Source organism: Trematomus bernacchii, unplaced genomic scaffold (assembly GCF_902827165.1).
Source record: "Trematomus bernacchii unplaced genomic scaffold, fTreBer1.1, whole genome shotgun sequence".
Taxonomy (NCBI): Eukaryota; Metazoa; Chordata; class Actinopteri; order Perciformes; family Nototheniidae; genus Trematomus; species Trematomus bernacchii.
In genome coordinates, this window is record NW_022987797.1 from 80,217 (window position 1) to 94,225 (window position 14,009).

The 14,009-nt window shown below is 41.1% G+C and overlaps 1 protein-coding gene across 1 annotated transcript in view; it reads right to left on the minus strand.

Moving 5' to 3' along the window:
* Positions 1-533, minus strand: part of LOC117497908 (protein-glutamine gamma-glutamyltransferase 5-like) — a 42,652-nt gene extending 42,119 nt beyond the window's left edge. The window contains exon 1 of the mRNA XM_034149942.1: positions 443-533. Coding sequence (XP_034005833.1) covers positions 443-461 — 19 coding nt within the window. The 5' untranslated portion in view covers positions 462-533. The remainder of the gene's footprint in view (positions 1-442) is intronic.
* Positions 534-14,009: the final 13,476 nt, after the last annotated feature.

Consider the following 14,009-nt stretch of genomic DNA (forward strand, 5'->3'; position numbering starts at 1 on the left):
TATTTTAAGCCTGAATTGAAGACACTCAGAAAACCTGCATCATAAGAATATTTATAGCAGTGTGCAGATGTTTTCACTAACAGACTGTATACATCCTGTCAGCGCATACATTTAATATGTGATTAACATCGTCAAATTAAGCATTGAGTCGCTAGTGAATTTCCCTAAGGCATTAAAAGATATAGCTGAACAGTTTCATTTGTTTTGTATAAAAAGCATCTTCTTTCTTAAAGAGCTTTGGGAAACAAAGCTAAGTTGTTCATTCAATCATTACATTTACAGTTAGAAGTCCATATTAAGATTGTATACATAATTCCTCTTAATATGAGCTGATGCTATTTTAGATGTTGGCTGACTGTCAAACTATGTTTTGCAACCAAACTCAACACCATTATTAAAAAATCTAATAAATGCAAGCAACAGGAGACTCTAATGTTCTTACCAGATTCTGAATCTGTCATCTTTCCAAAAAGCTTCCTTCCTAGAATCGTTGATGTACAGAAAAATGCGCGCTGGCAGGCAGTCAGCAGCACACTGGAAGCACAACTCGTTTGTGGAGATTTAAATACTTGAGAACCCCAACCCCATTTCTAATGAACGTGCAACAAGTAGCGCAACCTGGAATTAAACCCTTCCTATCAAAATAAAAGTTCCTGTTTCCCAGATTACTTTTTCATATCACTATGCTGCTATTCCATTCATTGACTTTTGTCCACAAAGACGTAGTGCCCATATACGTGCTCTAATGGAGAGGTGGGACAGAAAGGGGCTGCCAGTGTTCGATATGCACTATGAAGCCAGTGCTAGACAGTGAACTGTCAACGGGGGGGAGCCCCGCCGGTCATTATCGGCCGATATTCACTCTTAATAGTTTGATCGGTGCTCTCTATAAAGGCCGATCAGGAGAGCTGGATCTGATCGATATGGACATAAACGCGAGTGAAGTTTTAGCGAGCTGCATGAGAAACTGACGGGCTGTCAGGAGAGAGGGAGGGAGAGAGGAAAAGAGATGATCCTTACTCCCGTGTTATTAGCCATATCCGGTCATAGTCCGGTAATTAACTGCTAACGGAAACTCTGCTACACAATTCTTCTTCTTCTTATTATTATTATTGAAACATGACCGGTAAGTTTCAAATTTGTCCGGTAAAATTAATTCTGTCTGCGGAAACCCTGCTCCGGACAGCGCAAAATGCGTATATGAAGTGTCATGAACGCAATCGATCATACCCTCATGGGGACGCGCTCATGTGATTGGCTTAGAATGAAGGAGACATCTGATTGGCTTTCGATAGAAAAAATTACAAGTACGAATCGGGTGACCGTCAGGGGAGTCTCAAAAAACCCACACACGAATGCACAGCGATCCATGCACAGAAAGCGGTTTGTGTTTGCAGGTTCAGGGGATTTAAACGGAAAACAAATATGTGAGGATCAAAAATACATATGTAAAACTTTTTTCTGTATTTGGATTTTATTTACATGTATATGAAACGGAACACATTTGTGTGTGCATTGAAAAACACAAGTGTGGATCCGGAAATACAAGTGTGAATCCTTTTGCGGATCATGAAATACAAGTGTGAATCCTTCTGTGTGCATGTGTGTATTATGAGACTGTTCTGAGCCCATAAGTAACTGCTAGAATCCACTTCAAGACAATGGTACTTGCGTACCATGCTGTGAATGGATCTGGCCCTTCCTACATCCAGGACATGGTTAAACCATACATCCCAGCACGTGCACTCCGCTCTGCATCAGCCAAACGGCTCGCTGCACCAGCACTGCGAGGGGGACCCAAGTTCCCATCAGCAAAAACACGTCGGTTTGCTATCCTGGCTCCAAAATGGTGGAATGAGCTCCCCATTGAAATCAGGACAGCAGAAAGCTTACACATCTTCCGGTGCAGACTGAAAACTCATCTCTTTCGACTCCACTTCGAGCAATAAAATTACTAACAAAGAATTACTATCAAAGCACTTATATACTAATAAAGGACTGGCTTATCTAAAGCCAGTTGAGTAGCACTTGAAATGTTTTGGCTCTATGAAACCTGATGTACTTATATGATTCTGTTTTCTTCAAGTTTGTATCTTCCTGGTCGAATGCACTATTGTAAGTCGCTTTGGATAAAAGCGTCAGCTAAATGCAATGTAATGTAATGTAATGTTCGATGGTCATAGGTCATGATTTTTCCGAATGTCGAAACAAAGTGTGACTCAGAAAGCCAGTTTTACGTGAAAATCTCGGGAGCAGAAAATATAATTGCACACTAGTTGTTAAGAACACCATGTTGTAATGGTGGAAAAAACATGAGGCATGGAATGACTACACAAATAATTATATGTGCCACATTTGAAAATAATTCATCTGGCATTTTAATTTCAGATATAGTGTAACACACCTTAAAAGAAGCTTAGCTGGTTTCCATGTTAAACCTTTCTGACCTCCTTTGGCCATAGTGTGTAAAGAGTGAAGAAAAAAAAGTGTAAATCTTACACAATGGACGTACAATCATAACTTTCTTTTGTTTCATTTTTATTTTGAAATCATACATTTCACATTTCTTTCTTTGGAATTGTGTTTTTTAAATCAGTGCAGTTAGTTAGGGCAACACAGTCTCACTCCCTGATAGTCCAAGAGCGACACTTGGTCAGGGTCCTTTGGCGTGCAGTTGTGACGCACCGAGTCTCCTTCAGCTTCATAAACTGACGCAAAGACAGTGCTTGAATTGGGCCGGTACTCACCGGTACGCAGTACCGGGACTTCTGATTTTTACCCATCTGGTACCGTTACTTCTTACTGAGTACCGGCACGGTGCCGGTACGGCGATACTCAGTACTCATTAGATGCGTCATGAGGTATGGGGTGCCGCCGCCGCTTTGCCCGCCTCGCCCCCGGAGCAGCAGTCTTCGTCGCCCCAAACACCGCCACCCCTCGGCGGCCCGCAAGTGCCAGAGGACCTCGGCTAAACAGAGCCTGCTCAGGTATATTTAAACAAGTTCCCAACTCGCCTGTACAGTGCGGTAAGGCGCTCATTTCGCAGCTCATGGTTTAAAATCAGAGATTGGCTGGAATTTCCTGTAAAAAAGATGCCATCTTCTGCTATGCCTGTAGACATTTCGGTTCAAATACATCTAACTCAGATGCCTTCACCACAATTGTACCAGAGTACCAAACGCTGTCTCCTGGTACTCATCTGAGTAACTCAATAAAAATGAAATACTATGACAGTAAAACAAGAATAGAGTTTAAAAGGGCAGTGATTTGTAAAATATCCATAAAGAAATAGAAAATCTGTTTACAGTTCTGTTTCATATGGATGTTGAGAGATGTATCCATAGATCTCTTAATTATGCTCTCAAAGTGCACCAGATTGATGCATTTAACTTCAATATTTAAAAAAAAATCTTGTGTTAGATCCACTCCCCACTTATAAAAATAGCTCTTTACCCCTGCACCCCCTCTAATCTCAAATGCACCCTGAGTCATTTTGTTTAAGTACAGTGAGCCTTTCTAAAATATACAGTAAAGAGAAAAACCCACCAGCATTATAGGATATACTATGACTTTGAGCCAAATACTTGTTTTTGGGCTGTATAAATAAATTGACTTGAAACAGTTGCTGATTTAGAGTACTGGCACCTTTTTTATTCCAATTCAAGCACTGCGCAAAGAGCTCATCATCAACTCAAAACGCCAGATTATCCTTGTTATTTACACAAGAGTAATTGGTTTAAATTGTGTACAATGCTTTTGTATTTTTCCCCTTCGATTCTGAGAAACAAATAGTTTTATCGGAGTTTAGGATGGCCGAAGACACTACAATACCCATAATCCTCAGCTATCGTTTGGGACGACGCCAGTCCGCTTTGCTCGACAAACCCCATGATTAGTCCTCAAGCTCTGTGATTGGTTGACCTCCGACTGTATTCCATATGAAAAAAACGTTTCGTAAAAGATAAAATCATACTTTATTCAGCTAGTGCTTGCTTTGCTCTTTGAAAGTCATCACATACATGCATTGTAATAACTGGTTCGGCTGCATTAAATATTACACATCTGCGGTAGTTCTTTATCTATCTACAGAGATTGGGCCTCAGAACAGACCGGAAACTATTCTTTTACCGTTCTGTTTTAATTTCACAATTGAGTTTATAGTAATATTTTGTTTGATATTATTATTGGGTCACATTGGTTAAGACCATCTTATTACACGTTTAGAGTAATTGCAATGCAGGTAGATTGTGTTGCTTTTTAATGACTGTTTTTAAATGCCTTTTTCTTAATGTCTTTTGTAAAGCACTTTGAATTGCCTTGTGTTGAAAGGTGCTATATAAATAAACCAGCGACGTGCAGTCAGGGGAGGCAGAGCCTCACCTGTCATACTCCAATGTAACGGAAAATCAACTAAAGAAAAACGAAATAGTAATAATAATAAAATGTCTCCACTGATCTGTGTTGTAAGTGTGATTTATGTATGATTCCAATCGTTTTTTCTAGTCAAAATTAGCAAATTTGCCGAGCTCCGCTACGGGAGCGATGAAAAGTGAGGCAGGGACGTGCTCTGCCTCTCGTAAGCCCACAGTAACTTGCTGGAGCACGGGCACTAATTTAGCGCGGGCACTTATTTTGTGAGCGCGCTCAAGCCAGTTACTGTGGGGTGAGGTGAGGCACAGATGAGATCTGCCTCACCTCAGAATGCGTCACCCCACAGAAACTGGCTGGAAAGTGGGCCCTAAGCGCATGCCTGTTACCATCTCACTGTAGGTCACCAATGTAATGTTTGTAGATCCCTTTATTACATGTGTCCTTGCCATCCATAGTCTCTAAATAACTTATTTCAATCGTATATATGATATTTAGGCTCGCTGGTCTCATCATACAACGGCAATGAAAAAAGTATCAGGGGAGGCAGCCATAACCTCTGCCGCACTGAAGGGGGCGCACGTAAGCCCACAGGTTCTTGTTGCTACTGTAATTCTACGCAGAGACGGTAGACGCAAACAACAAACTAGACTTTTGAAACTACAGGAAGATAAGGAGGACTTTTACAAAAAAGTAATAGAGATTGTTGTCCAGAAGGATAGCATGGACTTCATCTTCAAGTCAAGGTAAGACCACATTTGTAATGAAAATGGGATCTTACTAAGAAAGAACAATCCAATATTTAGATTTTGGGTATCCTTTTGTTGAATGGTCTGTTTAAAATGAATCGAAGCATCAGACTAAAAAAGCTTTTGAAAATAACCGAATATTTCGATTAAGGTCAAAATATAATATTTGTAAATCTGACTCAGTGAGTCAGTGCCTCAGCAGCCATGAACCTCACCGCACGTCACTGAAATAAACTTGCCTTGCCTAAGGTGTGCTGCATGTGTTGTTGAATGTGTTATATTTGATGAAAACATTGAAATATTAAGAGTACATACAAAATAGGGGGAAAGTAGAAGATCAATGATAGAAATATAGACTAGAAAATATCAAGAAGATACTGTAAATGATATCTAGAATAAAACAGTTTAGTGCCGGATGTACAAAGATATTAATAGGAGGATGTGCAAAACAGACAAATGATACATATTTTTTAAATGTGATAACACCAATGTGTTTCCCATCACCTATACGTATACGGACCGCAAGACCATTTGGTACGGCCCTCGAGGTAACCGCACAGATTAGATCTGCCTCATGTTCGATCTGCCTCATGTTCGATGGTCATAGGTCATGATTTTTCCGAATGTCGAAACAAAGTGTGACTCAGAAAGCCAGTTTTATGTGAAAATCTCGGGAGCAGGCAATATAATTGCACACTAGTTGTTAAGAACACCATGTAGTCACATTGTAATTGGGGAAAAAACATGAGGCATGGAATGACTACACAAATAATTATATGTGCCACATTTGAAATGACTGTCTTCCTTTCTCTCTATAAAGAAAAATAATTCATCTGGCATTTTATTTTCAGATATAGTGTAACACACCTTAAAAGAAGCTTAGCTGGTTTCCATGTTAAACCTTTCTGACCTCCTTTGGCCATAGTGTGTAAAGAGTGAAGAAAAAGAAGTGTAAATCTTACACAATGGACGTAGTCTTATATCAATCATAACTTTCTTTTGTTTCATTTTTATTTTGAAATCATACATTTCACATTTCTTTCTTTGGAATTGTTTTTTTTTTAATCAGTGCAGTTAGTTAGGGCAACACAGTCTCACTCCCTGATCGTCCAAGAGCGACACTTGGTCAGGGTCCTTTGGCGTGCAGTTGTGACGCACCGAGTCTCCTTCAGCTTCATAAACTGACTCAAAGAGCTTTCAACTGATTGCAATGTATTCTCATCGGCGGCGGTATTTGATGCTCAGGGAAGCACCGCATCCGTCCATGTCGGCGGCAGTTAAAGGCCATTCCCATTGGATAACGGAGAATTTTACACCCGGAAGTAAGTATTCTCCTTCCCAGCTAGCGGGGAACATTCTCACAACTTTGGCTAACATTACCATCTAATAATGTTTTAAAGAAACGTTTTAATCTGATGTTCAAAGAACCTTTTTAGGATGTTTATTATTTCAAATAATGTTCCTATAAGGTTTAAGGTTAACTAAGACATAACGTTTTAACTGCAACATTCAGAGGATGTTTTGAGGATGTTATTAAGGCCTGAGATGACAGAAAGTTTTTTTATAAAACGTTCCTTTAATGTGATATGTTAACAAAGGTGGAACGTTTTGCCTGCAACATTCTAAGGATGTGTTTTGGACGTTGTTGGGTAACACATTAAAGATGTTCTTTATAAAACATTCCCTCAATGTTACATGATAACAAATGAAGAACATTCTCCAAGAAACGAAACATTCTGAAAATGTTTTCAGGATGTTATTCCTTTTTTATAAAACGTTCCTGTGATGGCAAATATTAACACGGTCATGGTCAACGTCAGATTTATTTCTAGAGCGCTTTAAAAAACAAACTTGTTGCATTTGTTTGAAAAGGATGTTTTAAAAAATATGATGTCACCATATTTTCCTTTTGAAAAAAACAAACAAGCACGTAATTCATGATAAGCTGTAAGCAGATATTGCATGTTTGCGGTGGCATGTGTGAGTTTCCCAGCTAGACATCTTTGGTTCTCAAAAAATTCTGAGAATGTTACCATTCATTGTTCTAGGAATGTTTTCAGCGGGACGTTTTATTTTGGTTCCCAGAATGTTCTTCTGAAAGGTAGGATAACGTTCTTTAAAAACATTCTTAACATTTTTGGTGATAACTTTCTGAAGATGTATGAGCGCATTGAGACAATGAATAGGACGTATAAAAACTAGGGCTGTCAAGTTAACGCGTTAATAAAAAAAATTAACGCCACGAATTATTTTAACGCGATTAACGCATGTGTATTTTTTGTCCTCGGCTGCCCCGTAGTTTCAGAGCGCATCGAGTTTAAAATACCATCTACAAGCTGATGCTGACAGCCCCGCTCCTGCCGCCCGCTTGTGGCAGACCACACTTCCACGCTCACCGGCAGGCCCGACTGGCCATCGGGAGGACCGGGAGGGTGTGTGTATGTGTGGCGCGACTCGCGAGCGAGGCACACCTTGCGTGTTGTTGTTGTTGTTGTTAGCATCTGGTGCTAGCTAGCTGCGCTAACGGATATAAGGAGCTGTTTCAATGAAAACAGAGGAGCGACATTTCGCCGACAACTGCGCCGAGCACTTGACTTTATGCAGGTAGCCAGACAGTGGGACATTGCACACACACACACACACACACACACACACACACACACACACACACACACACACACACACACACACACACACACACACACACACACACACACACACACACACACACTTTGTATTGTATTATTGTATGAGAGAGGTTCCAGGTTGAATTGAGGCGAATATTTGTAATGTTCAGAGGTTGTTGTGTTTAATATTCATGAGAATATTTGTCATTGTTCAAATGATAATAAACAAACATATAAAGCATATTTGTCCACTCATATGTTGATAAGAGTATTAAAAACTTGAAAAATATCCCTCTAAGGTACATTTAGAACAGATAAAAAATGTGCGATTAATTTGCGATTAATCGCGATTAACTATGGACAATCATGCGATTAATCGCGATTAAATATTTTAATCGACTGACAGCCCTAATAAAAACGAATTTGTATGCCAATATTCACTCACATGCACTTATAATCACACTAAGGTATGTAGGCCCACAGTATTCATAATATCATATGTGTAAAATATCAGAAAATAATCACACTTTTTTCTGACTATAAAGGTTGTGTCTCGTATGTAGGTTCTAACTGTTAGAGAAGTTATCTGGTCGTGTGTGGTTTGTGAGGGTTGCGTATAAACAGTGTCCGCTGTTTATGCATATTGGATAAAAATCGTTATTGCACCCTTTAGATTTGAGACCGACAGACATATAGAAGAACGGACCGACTGTCACTGCCCGTCCCTGAAACCCCTGTTAGTGTTTGTATGTGTTTGTTTCTACTGTGTGTCTCTCTCTTCCCCCCCCTAATAAACAAATGTTACTTTCACCAGCTGATTCCGAGTCTGATTCTGGGTCCCCTCCAGTACATGTGACACCGACAGTGACTTGTACTAGCTGCTGGTCGCATTTTTAAAAAAAAGAAGAAAGACTTTTGATAAATCGGAACGATAAAGCACGTTATCGTATATTCTGGGCCCCATCCTTTTTCTACTGTACATACTGCCCCTAGGTTCAATTTTCACAAAACACAACATCCCCTTCCATTGTTACGCCGATGATGTACAGATCTATCTGCCTCTCAATTCTAATGTCAACTCATAACAGCTATTGATGGACTGCTTGACAGAGATCAAATCCTGGCTGAGCCAAAACTTCCTCACCCTCAACGAGAGCAAGACCGAGGTCATCTTTTTTGGACCCCAACCTGCAGCCTCTCCGGTTGATATTCTGGGCTGCCTCAATAAAAACATCCTCCCCTCTGTCATGAACCTTGGAGTGACCTTCAATAGCGCTTTTAAATTTGATAAGCAGGTCAGCAGCGTAGTCAAAATCTGCTTTTTTTAAATACGACTATTGGCCAAGACCAAGTCGTTTTTATCTTTTAAAGACCTAGAAAGGGTGATTAACGCCTTTGTTACCTCGAGACTGGATTACTGCAACGCTCTGTATGTGGGTATGGACCAGGCGTCAATTAGACGCCTGCAGCTAGTGCAGAACGCAGCTGCACGTCTTCTGACTGGCCACAAAAAGCGTGACCACATCACCCCAATTCTGGCTTCCAATTCGGTTCCGAATTGATTTTAAACTCCTTTTATTTGTTTTTAAAAGACTAAATGGGCTGGCTCCGGCCTATATAGCCGAACTCCTCCATCGCTACACCCCAGCCAGAGCCTTAAAGGGCCCATGTCATGGCCATTTCCACTGATCATAATTACATTGTTGAGGTATACTAAAATAGATTTATATTGTGCAATTTTCCAAACTCACATTGGTTTCGCATACAGCATCTCTGTCAAGCATGTGTATTCAGCAGTATTCACTTTCTCCACTAAACGACTCGTTGGAGCTCTTGCCCCCCCCTCCCTGTGAGCCTAGTGTGCTCCGATTGGTCAGCTCGGCCACTCTGTTGTGATTAGTCAACCACCAGAGAGGCTGCGCCCATGTCTAACAGTGCTTTTCCCGGCTGCTCTCAGCGGAACATCAGTCTTATCATGTCGTCGGTACAGCCGTATATTTTATATACATATATATTTTTAACTGTTGTTATAGAAGAGTGTGACGGCCCCAGGGCCTTTGTCTTACGATGGGGTGGAGCTGAAGAGGCTAATCAGCACGATCACGGACACCTCCGGAGCCGAGGTGCTATTAAGCCCAGCTGCCCGGAGTCACACGACGGCCCCTGTCTCTCTCCAAAGCGGCTGCAGGAAGACTAACTCTGCGATCCTCTCAACCACCTATCTCTGCATTTACCACAATAAATGTGCCGTGGTTTTGTAAACTCGTGTATGTCTCCTTGTCTTTCCGTTGTGGCCTACGAGCCGCTCATAACAAAGAGTAAGTTATTTTTACCCGTTATAAACTACTACTGTTTGATGAGAAATCAAATCATGGTTTGCTATATATGAATTCAGGGAAGAAAGGATAGGCCTACTAAGTATTTCCATTAAACTTTATTTTTAGAAATGTACAAAATGAACATAAATATACATATATACACACGGTATATCATCCATTCCTCCTCGCATCAGCCGGTGCGGTGCCTTTTAGCACGAGGCCTCAGTAGTAGTAGAAGTCCCGTCCCCGTCATGGATTGTCCGCCAGGATCTGGCTGGACGAAATCAAATGCAAATCACAAAATATTAGAGAAACTTAGTTGTTTTAGATTCGTTAGTAGTAGTTGTGTAATGAACAGCTTGCCTGCTAATATGCTAACCTAGCTTTGTTTACCTTGGTAGCTAACACGATATGAACGTTAGCTTGGAGGAAAGGCAACTATAATGCAGTGTAATAAAACTACTATGAACAAAAGCTAGTGGTTCATATTAGGCTAGCAATAACGTGTTTATAATTGCAATCGTATACGGGTATTCTGCTACCATACAATGTAACTTGCATGAATACATTGTTTTGCGCTAGCATACAGCTAGCCTCGTTAGCTACATGCAGTATATGTACGGTCACAATGTACGGTAAATCACCCGGAGTATACTGTATGAGTATTCCGTGTGTGTGACTGCAGACATTCTCCTGCCATGACAAACATGTAAGGCCATCTGCTGACATTGTAGTTGATATATTTAAACGCTAGCAACGTAGCATCACAAAAATGTTTTTCCGACCAAAACTAGCTCTAGCTCCGTGTGTTAGATCGGTTGCATACACGCTACGCCAGCTATAATGTAATTACGTTTCGCGACTGACCGCACGGCAAATCACCCGGAGTATACTGTCAATAGGTATTTTGTGTGTGAATGCAGACATTCTCCTGCTATGAGATACATGTATGCAAGGCCATCTGCTGATATTAGAGTTGATATATGGAAACTCTAGCAACTTAGTTAGCACAGTTAGCACTGTGTCAATGGCTTAGCAGTCCAACACAGTTTACACATTTAAACAGTCTTGTTTGATAAATACACAAATAACAATGCAAACTTACAGGTTGTATACCCAGATCTTCCCCTGCTCCAAACGGTCCAAACAAGCTGTGCATATCCGGCCTCAAACTGGGCAATGTTTTGGAAGCTTTCGTCTGTGAAATGCCGGTTCTTCGAACCTCTGGAGGAGGAACACGCCGCTGCTGGTGTGGCCATAGCTCTTCGGGATTGGTCCATTTCGTTCCGGGTACCGCATGACATTAGGCGGTACCCGGAAGAATCAAATGGGCAGTGACGTATCTCCAACGAGGCGTTTTGGGGAGGTATTTTCTGTGTTAGAGTTTTACTCGCTACAGGGTGTACTTTGAGGGTTTTGACTCTGCACACCGTTTACATGCATAAAAACCTTCATAACACACAAGGGGACAGGTAATAACCGGAAAAGCATGACATGGGAGCTTTAAGATGATCGATGGCTACTGCCATATTTGCAAAATTTGCCTCTGAACCTTGACAAGTGCATATTTCAGGCTTATCAATTAACAACAGGAGGGGTCACAGACATAAGACCAGCTGTTAAATAAAGCTCTTCTGACCTTAGCTGTCATGTGGGTATATATTAATGCTGCCCATTAATGCTGCCCATGCTGTATGATGTCCTTTTTGTTGTTCTGTTTATGTTTTTATGTTTCATGTGGAACCTACTTGAGCAGGTCTCCCTTGAAAAAGAGATCAATGATCTCAATGGGATACACCTGGATAAATAAAGGTTTGAAATGAAGATGGAAACAAGCAATTTTCACCCATTTATTAATTATATGTTTGAAATGTGAGTGTTTCCTATCCCCTAAACCTCCAGGGATGTACACAGTTTAATACTGGCAACTTCTTATTATGGGAAATACGAAAACGTCTTTTAAAACTGCAATTCCCAGTAGAGACGTGCCATAGAGAACATGTTGCAAAACACACAATAGCCAGCATGTGTAGTTCTGGGGACGGGGTGGGGAGGGGGGTACGGGGTGGACCTGTTCAAATCCAGTTTTGGACAGTCTGCCGTGGTTCCATCCCATTTCAAAGTGCTGTTCGACGCTCGGCTTAACCCTCGGCGCACACTCAAACATCCAATCACAGAGCTTGAGGACTATCACGGGGTTTGTCCAGGGTTTGTCAAGCGAAGCGGAGAGAATACTTACTTCCGGGTGTAAAATTCTCTAAAGCAACTATGAGCTGCTCCGACCCTCGGTCCTGACAGACTCCAACTTGTGTTTATTAATCAAACAAATAAATAAACACAAGGATAATTATTTGTTATTGTTGAGTAAATAACAGTGTGTGGTTTAGAAAAGAATACAAAATTAGAAGGAAAAAACGATGAAACAATACAGATTTCAGTTTTCTGAGCCCCTACTCTCTCCATAACTGACGGCAACAAAAGTCCTATATTATTCAATTAAAATAAAGAAGTAAAAACAATAAGTGTGGCTTAATATTGAGTAAGAAAAAGGTTGATAAACGCTGTGAGAATGGATCTGCGGAGAGCATTTCGCCGCGATCCCAACTCATCTATTACCAACGTTCAGGGAGCTCGATGCAAGTCAATGGGACGCCCTGCCCGTTGAAAACTGACTCTCAAGGGGTACCCTGTCCGTAATAGAGTGACGGGGAGGGGCCCTGACCGACCGTCAACATGTGATGGGTTGGGAGTGAGAACGTGTTGTTATATAGCACCTTTCAACACAAGGCAATTCAAAGTGCTTTACAAAAGACATTAAAGCTCCCATGTCATGCTTTTCCGGTTATTACCCGTCCCCTTGTGTGTTATGAAGGTTTTTATGCATGTAAACGGTGTGCAGAGTCAAAACCCTCAAAGTACACCCTGTAGCGAGTAAAACTCTAACACAGAAAATACCTCCCCAAAACGCCTCGTTGGAGATACGTCACTGCCCATTTGAGTCTTCCATTTAGTTCCGGGTACCGCCTGATGTCATGCGGTACCCGGAACGAAATGGACCAATCCCGAAGAGCTATGGCCACACCAGCAGCGGCGTGTTCCTCCTCCAGAGGTTCGAAGAACCGGCATTTCACAGACGAAAGCTTCCAAAACATTGCCCAGTTTGAGGCCGGATATGCACAGCTTGTTTGGACCGTTTGGAGCAGGGGAAGATCTGGGTATACAACCTGTAAGTTTGCATTGTTATTTGTGTATTTATCAAACAAGACTGTTTAAATGTGTAAACTGTGTTGGACTGCTAAGCCATTGACACAGTGCTAACTGTGCTAACTAAGTTGCTAGAGTTTCCATATATCAACTCTAATATCAGCAGATGGCCTTGCATACATGTATCTCATAGCAGGAGAATGTCTGCATTCACACACAAAATACCTATTGACAGTATACTCCGGGTGATTTGCCGGTCAGTCGCGAAACGTAATTACATTATAGCTGGCGTAGCGATCTAACACACGGAGCTAGAGCTAGTTTTGGTCAGAAAAACATTTTTGTGATGCTACGTTGCTAGCGTTTAAATATATCAACTACAATGTCAGCAGATGGCCTTACATGTTTGTCATGGCAGGAGAATGTCTGCAGTCACACACACGGAATACTCATACAGTATACTGTACTGTGATTTACCGTACATTGTGACCGTACATATACTGCATGTAGCTAACGAGGCTAGCTGTATGCTAGCGCAAAACAATGTATTCATGCAAGTTACATTGTATGACCGAACGTAGCAGAATACCCGTATACGATTGCAATTATAAACACGTTATTGCTAGCCTAATATGAACCACTAGCTTTTGTTCATAGTAGTTTTATTACACTGCATTATAGTTGCCTTTCCTCCAAGCTAAGGTTCATATCGTGTTAGCTACCAAGGTAAACAAAGCTAGGTT